At 40.7% G+C, this 10,654-nt stretch overlaps 1 protein-coding gene across 12 annotated transcripts in view; it reads left to right on the forward strand.

Moving 5' to 3' along the window:
* The window catches only part of NHSL1 (NHS like 1), a 182,236-nt gene extending 176,475 nt beyond the window's left edge, over positions 1-5,761 (forward strand). For 11 of the 12 annotated variants that reach the window (XM_055714185.1, XM_055714184.1, XM_055714188.1 and 8 more), the window contains 2 exons: positions 96-225; positions 3,489-5,761. In XM_055714185.1, the coding sequence (XP_055570160.1) occupies positions 96-225; positions 3,489-4,212 (854 nt within the window). In that variant the 3' untranslated portion in view covers positions 4,213-5,761. Of the gene's footprint in view, positions 1-95; positions 226-638; positions 691-3,488 lie in introns of all 12 variants that reach the window. The other variant, XM_055714192.1, reaches the window with a different exon arrangement.
* Positions 5,762-10,654: the final 4,893 nt, after the last annotated feature.

The raw sequence follows: 10,654 nt of genomic DNA on the forward strand, positions 1-10,654 counted from the left end.
GCTTTGCCTTAGAGGCAGTGAGGGCCAGTGTCGGGATTATATGCCTGTTGGGTTCCCACGATGGACTGACAGTATTGTTCATTCTCTCTGCGTAGTGGAGGTGTTTGAATCAGATACAGCGAACAGTTCCTTCCTGCTGAGCAATAGTTATGGGGAAGAGACGGACGGAGTGGCAACACCAGCAAGACCAAGGACTACTGAGGATCTTTTTGCAGCCATTCACAGGTACTGCAGAAATTGCCCTTCCTATACTCCTGTCAGGTCCAGTACTTCTCTAAAAAACAATGTAACATTTTCTGTACTAAGACACCCAATTACAACAGTCATTGCTTTAACAGAAAGCACACATTTATGACCATTCTATTAAGGCTATATATAAAAAAGATGAAGAAACAAACGTGTATTTTATTGTTTTACAAATATATTTAATCCATTCTGAACTAAAAGCTACCAGATTAAATCAATATAGATTATATTATAAATAACCTGCTCCTTAAAATACCGTTACGTCTAATATTTATTGTACTGTTCTCGATCTGCCATATTAACTCTACTGTTGCTTTTTCTGTGTATCTTTTTGTTTTCATTCTCGTTCTTCTCCATCTCTTTTTACTCTCTTCGCTGCTTATATGGTGCAGTTTGGGACAGAGGCTCAACGCTAATGCTTCATGGCAAGCGTGGCTGAAACTGGCAAGTAACACAACATGTCAGTCATATGGCAAAACATATGGCAAACGCTGGATTATAGTTTGCCATAATCCAGCCTGAGGTCGGGTGTTTTGTGTCAAACGGGTTCATGAATGAAATGTGCAACACTGGCTCTATTATTAATGACATTATTCATTTCCCTTAAAAACGAAATCATCCTGAATAGGCAACTAGATTTTTGTGCTGTTCACGTTAGGTTCACAAAAAAAAAGGAAGTGGAAAAAAAAGCTTAAAACCACAAAATGAAACGTGTGCACCATTTAAACAGTACACACAAGACCGTTACCACCACTCTCTGAACTACTGAGCCTGCTTTCAGACTAGGCTCGATGTAGCGGTAGTGCCATCTTGAGGCTTTGTCTTTTACTTCAGAATGTGGAGGGGCCATCTCTCACCTGGTCACAGAAGGTGCCTGGCAGTATCCGTGTGGGTTTATCCAGGTGTTTAGTCAGTTTGCGCATCTGTGCGTGAGTTCTGCGTCAGGAGTACTGAGGGATGGGGAAGAGCCTGTTGGGAGAAAGTGGCTGGGAGACTGCAGCACTTGGGAGAAAAATGCTGTTTTCTTATTTTGGAAACTTACCTTGCTTCAGATATTACAAAAATTACATACGTGTGATACTAACTTCTTATAACTTACGGTTACCAGTTAGGACTGGACCTGTAGGAGCTGTTCTAAAAATGGTTGTTGCATTTATGTTGCGTGGTGCTCACTAGGACTGCGACAAATCTGGTTTTAGAATGAAATGTTCCGGCCAGTAGCCTTTCTCCATTATGTATGCAGATAGAGAGTGGATCTCTGTGTGTAGGCCCATACGTGTAATTCATGAGTTTATGGGGAAATGGACAATGGAACTGGATGTGACGTAGTTAAAACTGCTTGACACATTTGTTATTAAGACCTTGCTTTTGCTGGCTTTAGACTTGAACCACTATCTTCTTTGGCTGTTAATGAATAAAAAATGTTTTGGTTTTCTCCTCACTACTTCTAAAAGGCATTGTTTCAGCAATTGGCACTCTTGAATACGTGCTTTGGAGTAAGACAAGAAATTTAGTGGCACGTGCGTTAAGGTCAGGAAGAACAAGTTTGAATATATACCCTCTCTCTGTCTGAAAAGCCACCAAAACCAAGTTTGGTTCTTAATTTTAAGTTTCTGCCATAATTCATCATGCTGAGAAAAGCTGGTTAGATGCTGACAGCAAACTGACTGCTCATTTGGGTTTTGGCAGCAGTACAGCCCCAGCACTGCTGTGTTTAAAGGTACCCATAGACAGCCAAAAACCCTAATGATGGGAAATCTTTTTCCCTGTAACCAACACGCACACATGCTCACATCAAGACCTGCAGAGCATCCAAGCACCAAATCCACTTTCTGCCTGTGGTACTGACACACAGTTAAATCTAGACAAGGTTCTTAGGTTTGCCACTACTGAAGTCATCGTTCTATCCCTGTGCTCTCTTCTGGTGTCCATTCATCCTCAGGCTGAATGGATGTCGGTTCTTCCAGAAAGGCAGGTGGAGGCAGCAGCAGCTGGAAATGACAGCTGTTGCTGCTGCCTGGGGGTTATGATAAGTGATCTATGCATAAAACTTCACCACTTACGAGAGACAGGATCGCTCCAAAGTCTTGCCAGAGTTTATGGCAATGTCTGTTGCTACCACCAACTCAGCTGATAGATCCTGCTACTTTGTTTTCTGGGGTTTTTTATTATCATTGGGCTGCGATGCATAAAGATACTTGAGCTTGCCCTGGCAAAATCTCAAGGCCTTTAAGAAAGTACAGCTAAAGATCACATTAAGTAGAAACCCATTCTACAAGGGAAACAGTCTGTACTGAACAAATGCTTGAGAAAAATTAATACCGAATTGCAGCATGATAATCTTGTATTTGTAACAAGTTACTGACTTGTTTTTGACTTTTGCCAATGTAATTCTAGTTTCCACTTCTTTCCAGTTCCATGATTGTTTCTTAATTTTGTTTTTGTTATCCCTGCACTTCACATTTAAATTAAAAAGCACTCCACCCTTTCATTTGGAAAAAATTAACTTTCATGTCAGGAAGTTGGGTCGCTCCTTCATTTAGCAGAAGAGTTGCAATGACAGAGCACCAACAGAACTGTGAATTTTGTCTGTGAATCTTAATAGAGGCTGGAAAACTCAGTTTTCACTATTCATTTAATACTTGGGTAGGGGATGGATTATTATTTTTTAAATAATTTAATCCAGAATGGTTACATGTGGCTCCCTTTATCTAAACTTCAGCAGCAGTGCACTTGCAATATCGTTTTCTAAAGGGAAGCACACTAAACTACACTTCTAATTTTCCAGAAGGCATCAAATGAAATAGTAAAACAAAACAGAAACCCGTAACATACTCCAGAACATATTTTCAATCAAGTCCCCAAACTAACAGACAAATGGCATTGGGTATGATCTTTATAATGCACTAGTCTTTGCAGCTGAATACTGACTACAGAAAACCTGACTCACTAAATTCGCTGAAGTGTTTTGGACATCAGTATTGCTGGTTTTAGTAGTTCTGTTGTTCCAGATTTGCAGAAAAAGAACAATAAACTAGCTGGCATCTCCAATACCTGCATTAATGCCTGTACAGTTTTGGTGGTGTTCTTATTGACTCTTTAGATTTAGATTACTTCTCCCTTATCCTTCTCTCTGCTTTAGCTTAATTCATTGTCATCCGTCTAAGCTGAGCTTAATTAGGGGAGGTAAAAAGTTTCATTTTTCGTTTGGTCCTCTTTTTTTTATTGTTTTTCAAACTCAGATCCAAAAGGAAAGTCCTTGGCCGTAAAGACTCTGAAGACGACCGTACCCGCAACCATTCTCCGTCGCCCCCCGTAACTCCCACTGGTGCTTCCCCAACCTTAGCTGCCCTCAGACAAGCCGGATCTATTCAGAGAAGCGTTCGCAAGAGCAGCACCAGCAATGACAACTTCAAAGCCCTGCTGCTGAAGAAAGGGAGTCGCTGTGACACCAGTTCCCGCATGTCCGCAGCAGAGATGTTGAAGAACACGGACCCCCGGTTCCACCGGGCAAAGACGGATGCCTCCCCCGACCTTTCCGACAGCCCTGCCAGCTGCTCACCCAGCAAGAGCAAACGGGCCCAGGAAGAGTGGGCCAAGAGCGAGGGCCTGATGCCAAGGAGCATGTCCTTCTCTGGCACTAGGTACGGCCGGTCACGAACACCCCCCTCGGCTGCCAGCAGCAAGTACAATGTCCGCAACCGCATCCAGAGCAGCCCCATGACTGTCATTAGTGAAGGAGACGGGGAAGTGGTGGAACAGTCAGAGGGCAGGGTCCGAAGGGCTTTGGAAGAGCAGCAAGAGAGGCAGCTCGATATGTTTAACAGTGATGAAATGGATATGAATGACTTTCCATATGCTGAGGAGGCAGGCTGCAAGGAGACCTTGGATCCAACCCATCTAGACTTAATTACTCAGCCAGGTACTTCAAGGAAGTATCTAAGCCCTTCAGCTGAAGAAAGCTAAAAGGCAGTGACAAAAGGGATTGGCTATTAGTCTAGAAAATGTCAGAGGACTAGATTCCAGAAGAAAGCCCAGACCAGGACAAGTTTACTTTGCTGAGCATTTATTCCATGAACTGCATGTGTGTGTTTAAATGCTAAAGCAGTGATAGTTCTGCATGGTTGGGTTGGGGTGGGGAGGACTTGCTTGGAATGAGTGGTCTGTGGCTTGAAGAAAGTCAACAGTTGGACTTTTTGTGTAAAGCCTTAGAAGTCCTCTTGGGGGGGGTGGGGAGTTTTCTCAGAGCCTGTAGGGGTGTGAAGTTTTTCTTTTTCTTGAGACTGCAATTGTGCAAGCAAAATTTAGGAATAAGCCTGAAAAAGAGGAATGGGAAGGCTCCTGTGGTACAAGCTGGACATTTGCTTCAAAAGCATTGTAGTGGTGCAGCATAGTGCATTCGTTAAGCAGGGAGAGGCAGGATGAGGCACATTCACCTATGAGGAGGTTGGTTCTGGGGTTACATGGCTTATTACTGGGGTATGGCCCAGTGTTCAATGAAGCGTGTCCTGCTAAAGCAGTTAGGTCACCAGGTTATGAACTGGTCCAGGGTACTACTTTTTTTCCTGAGGGAAAATGAAATACGTAGTTAACGTGGAAAAGGGAGCCGAGTTTCACAACACACTACTAGCTGCTATGCAGCCACACACGTACACTTGGTGAAACACGCATTTCCAAGTGAATTGCTTCCTTGAACTAGAGTTATTCCCTTAGAGAACTGGAACAGTCAGATGTATGCAGAAGATGCGAGCAGAAAACAGAAAAGTGGGAGAGGAGTTAAGCAGTGCACTGCCAGACTTTGGAAGGGTTACGTTTCTGAATTAGAAAGCAAAATTTGACTTTGAGAACTTGCACTACAGAGCTGTAGGTGGAGCTTGTCTTTCAAAATTGAAACTTGGGGAGTTGTGTTTTGCCAGAAGTGTCTTCCATTTGTCAGAATGGGAAGATGATTACTTTTCATCACTTGAAATACAGATACTTGCTAACTTTTGGTTACCAAAGAATAAGTTACAGTTTCCTTTTTGATTTGCCTGCAGTATTTCTCTTCTTTTTTAACCTTAATAATTTAGTGAGGTTCATTTTTATTGTATATTTTACAGATAATAAAAACATTTAACGGTTTTCCAATTGTAAAGACAACCATTAATTAAAACAAATATTGGCTGAAGTTTTTGGTTCTTAGTAGGAATGAAGCTTTTAATTTTTAAAAAGAATTTTGCATCATTTGATGGCGTGCGCAGTTTTTGTATTGTTTGTAAATATTGAAAGTTGTTAAAATATCTTTTGATCTCCCTACCGTAGAATTTATACATTTTTAGATTGCTTTTAAGAAGAAAAAGCACTCTTTGTAGATTATTTATTTTAGAGAAATATGCTTGTAATCTCTTTCTTCAATCCTTTACTTGTTAGTAATGTAAATTTCAGGGGCCTTCATTTAACTCTTCCCTTCACAAGAGGGGAATAGTGATGAAAATGCTGTGACTTTGCTTCAATAAAGAAAAAGGCTGCCAGTTGCCATATTGTCTTTTGAGTTGGTGCAAATATCCTTCAAAAGGTATGTCCCACAGCATATGGCAACCCACTGAATGCCATAAACCATGCATCCACCTACTAATCTCCAGTTTTCATCACAAAATTTACTAATTCACTTTAGAGGCAACTAAAGCGTACTTACATATCCATCCCATTTTGGCATCTCAATGCTGAGACTAAAAAAAATGAAATAATCCTAAGCTCTTTCCAGTACCATTTCTGAGTGTTTCTACTACTTCTCTCTTACTTGCAACCTGTCCCAGAAAACTAAAATTCATGGAGAACCAGATTATAAGCGGAGTGAGTGAGAAGTGAAGTGGAGAAGGTGAATCCAGCTGCACTCACTGGAACAAGGGTGGGGATAAGTGGTGTGCAGCAAACTTTCTACCATTTTTGCATGCTAAATATATTTAAAGAACCATTGGATTTTTTTTAATTAGATGAAAACCTAATTGGATAAAGTAGATAATTTCAGATATTACTAATATCAATCTGAACTATGTACTGTTGCAAAGAGATAGTGCAAAACATCCTGCAGCTGCTAAATGTGTCACGCTTGTTGCTTTGGTGTTTCTCCCAGAGCTTATCACATGAAACATAGAGCACTGTGTCCTTCTCACAGCAGGTACTGTCCCTTTCAAAGCTGTGTGTAAATGCCGAACTAGTCCTCACACGACCATGCTGACAGGAGAACACTCGGGCACGGTTTTATTGTTTACAAATGGGGAAATCATCCAAGTGAAAAATTGCAGCATTGGATAAAATTACAGTTCTGGTGTCTGCAGCTTCTGCAGTACTTGGAAGCATTTTGTATAAAGGGCCTGTGAGAGGGAGCCCAGCCAGCTTGTTTCCCTGATGCTGGCCAGCTGATGCGCCAGTCATTTTTATAGGCTATATGGGGAACTCTTTGGAAAACCCTGGCTTATATACACACAGTCTTGTCAATGCAGGTAGGTGGGATTAAACTTAAATTTAGCCTGGGCTGAATTTCTTCTCTGGCCACAGGTAGCTTTGATGCTCATCTAAAAGCCACTGGTGTAAGGCGAGTTTGGGCTGAGGCTCAGGTTTTGGCTAGTGTGCAGAAGGCAGTGTTTATGTAGCTCTGCTGATGTTGCTACATGACTACATTTAACACAGTAGAAGATGTAATGAAATACATTAAATGTGCTGAAATGTCTTTCACAGTGCTTACAATGATACTTATTTAGGCAACTGATACAACTTTCTTACAGAGGTATCACCATGTTGTCTCCCTGCTGCCGTCACCCTCTGCAGCAGCATGCAGAATTGGTTAGTAGCTCAGCTTTCTCAGCAATACAGTCCTTGGCCCAAGTTTCTGCTACAAAACCCGAGGAGCATGACGGCTTTAGGCTGCGTTTTCTCTTCCGGCAACAACTTTGGTGTGTGTGTAATTATGCTAAGGGGAACACGCTTAGTTTTCTGTCACACATCCAGCTGCAAAGTTACTTTCTTCTATTACAAGCTTCCTCCATAGGGAGGTTTTGCAACTGTGGCTTTATTGGTCAATAAGTATAGATTAAGTTAAGTAAATCTCTGCTAAAGATATCCAGAATGGTAGGAGAGGGGGGGAAATACACAAACTTTGGCCATGCTAAGAAAGAAAAGGAGACTCTTGTCATCCAGATGCTTAATGAATTGTACCGTTACAGGGCTTGTTCAGAGTTTACAATTGGTTTACAGATCATCTCTAAAACAAGAATCGTTATTGAAACTAGATGTGAGATTAATCTCTGGTTTTCCTTTTATTTGGAATAGTTTTCAACTTCAATCTTTTCCTACGTTTTCCTCTATATTAACTCCTTCTATGCTTGCTTCCTTTATGTTCAAAGTTCATTCTTGCTGCTGTCAGATGTAGGCAGCCCCGATCCCCCTTAGAGCCTTCACTTTCTATGTTAATCCATTCATAAGGTGCTGTGGCATTTACAAGCCTTCACTGTTTATATACTGGAGAGAGGAGAATTTATTAATTTAAGCGAAGGATGGTTATGCAAAGAGCAATAGCTTGGTGAGAGGAGGTTTGGAAGGTTACTGGAAATCAATTAAAAGAATTGGGAGAGAAGTGGATTTGATGAAGACAGGGTTTTGAGGAACCAGGACTGGATGCTTGTGCATGCGTAAGGCTCAGCCTGAAAGAAAGCAGGTGAAGCAGGGAGAAGATTGAGAAAAGAGAAGTACAGTGAACGCACAGAACAACAGGTGTGAGGTGGGTAGGCTAAGCAGATTCTTGAAAATAAAAAGAAGCTTCAGCAAGTACAGAAGAGAGGAAAAGGCAAAGGAACAGTGGGGATAGTCACAGTAAGGGGAAAGAAAAATATAATAAGAAATATAATAGAAAGAATATAAGAAAGAAAATAGCCTATGTGTTTCTTCACAATTCAAAGGACATAGAAGGCCAAAGTCAGTCAAACACGGGAAAAACCATTTTGGAATAGGAAAAAGAGCAAAACACTGTGTGAGTTTAGAGAAGCAGTAATAAGCTGAAGTGAAGAATGCTCTAGGAGACCTCAGGCAACGCTGGCAGGTGGCTACAGGCTCGAACACAGCTCTGGGAAGGGTTCTGTACAGAAGAGCTGCGCCTGAAATCTGGAAAGAATATGGGATCGGGAAGATGAAAGCTCAGATTGATCCTGTCTAACTTCTACCAAGAACCCTGTGCCCATGATTCCTATGGACTGGCTACAGTTCTTCAGACACCCGTGTTCTGGTAACTCACAAAGCCTCTCTTCATTTCCTGGAATGAAGAGAGGCCACTTACTTGCGCATGCAGCACAGGAATAAATGTCTTCATAATACTGCAAGCAAATACATCTTGTCAGGTATTGTTTGGATCCCATGAAGTTCTGGAAAAGCCTTTTATAGGAGCAGTCACTGCTCCAACAAAGCTGTTTCCGTAGTACTTAAGTGGTTCAAAATGATGCGTTGTTTGTTCTATAAGAGAAGATTAAAGGGAGGGACTTAAAAAATAAAAGTGTTTAAAAAAAATCACAGTGGCAATGAGGAATTGTTTTATCTGTTTTATTTAAAATAACTTCAATACTCACAAAACCCACAAAGCTACAAAATACATTAACTTTATAATGTACAAAGTACATTATCTTAGTTTTCTGAATTCCTCTCTTCCTGAGTAACTTTCAGAAGTTATTTCATGGTTAAGACTAGAAAAGTCTTCTGACATAAAACTAATAATTTTATTGGTTCTAAAGAGGTATCAACTTTAAATCAGAGTGCAGCATTAAAATATTGCAGGTATTCAGTACTGGATCATGACTGTGACTATACTGGCGTGAATAAAGACTCAACAGAGTAAAATACAGAGATGTTTGATAAAGAGCTGCTATGTCATATATTGTTCTGAAAGACTGGGTAAAAGCCTTGATAGTGCTTCCCCAGCAGAGTAAGTACATTTTATGGTGCAAATACAGCTCTTTGCAGTTAGGTTCTTTCACTAAGGGCCAAGTAATTTGTCTCCCAACGATGCTAATACAAAATGTCACTGATTTTTACTAGGCAGTTGTAAGCTAATAGTGAATCCAAATGTTTGTGTGTATATGCATGTGGAGGGGTATATATGCACAGAAGAGAGAAAGGCCAATCCTAATGTACATGAGTTGCTTCTGTCTGTAGCGTACTGCTCTATTTGTGCACCAGCCTTTGGGATAAAATCAAAAATTCTAGCTACTGAAGGAACAAAAAAAGTTAAAATCTGTCAGAACACGTAGGTGGCAGAAGTATCTGCATATTCACTACATCTTGAAAAACATAGTAAAAATTAAGTTCTGCGTTTAGATAGTAAAAAATTTGTGTGTGAGGGGGAAAGATACATATAAATTACAAAAAACCATTATGTAACATCTGACAACAAACAAGAAATACAGGAAACAAAATATCCTATCTGCCATCTGAAGAAGAATGCTTGCAAAACCGCAGTATTTAAGAACTGCTTACCTCCCATGTTCTTGTACATCTTGGTAGTAAATTAATGTTTTCTTTAAAAGTCAGTCAAACATGCATTGTTAGCTCCTGAAGGCAGGAATATCTGTGTCCATTTTTCTGCAACCCAGTGTGAAATTGTTAGAAACATAGCTAGTAATTTCATTTGGAAAAGTAGACTGATTTCTAGGCCTTTTTAAAACCGACGAAAGAGCATTACAGCGACAAGAGCATTCAGTGCCCAGTGCAGCAGCACCAGCTGAGAAGCTGCCCTAGTGGAGTCTGAGAGATGGTCCCATCCTTCTCTCCTTAATCAGGATATTGTAATGTGTATCTGAAAAATGGTGATTGTTGTAAATTACTGTGCCAACTGAGAACTGCAGTATAGTCAAAAGGATTAAAAAAAAAAAGCAAAGCCCGGATTCATTTAGTCAGTACAGCAGTCATAAACCAGGGAGCGATAATGATTTTAATATATTTACCTTTTTATAGAGTCCTAATACAAAGCAAAAGTACATTTCAGAAAGGAGATTGTAAGACAACAAAAATGTGCGCACCAAGGAGCGTGTGGCTGGGAGCAGAGGTCATGCAGCTGCACAGAAGTCAGGTGTGGCTCTGGGGTAGCTTATGTCCACTTACAGGTTGTGGACGTGACAGGCAGTATCAAACCACTGGCGATCCCAGATGAGACTGGCATATTCCCATACAGAGCACACTTGATCTTTTAGGGCAATAGTCTGTTATCCAGGATCAACCAAACTTAAAACTCTACAGAAAAGTGCAGGGAAAAAAGTGTACCTCAGTGTACACTATTCAAGAGGGTAGCCCTTTATTTATTCCAACATGGAACACTGATAAGACTGGTTTTCTCCATTTACTGATACAGTTGTTGGCAAAATCTGTCAGAAGTGAAAACTGTGGCATG

This window comes from Falco cherrug, chromosome 6, assembly GCF_023634085.1.
Source record: "Falco cherrug isolate bFalChe1 chromosome 6, bFalChe1.pri, whole genome shotgun sequence".
Lineage (NCBI taxonomy): Eukaryota > Metazoa > Chordata > Aves > Falconiformes > Falconidae > Falco > Falco cherrug.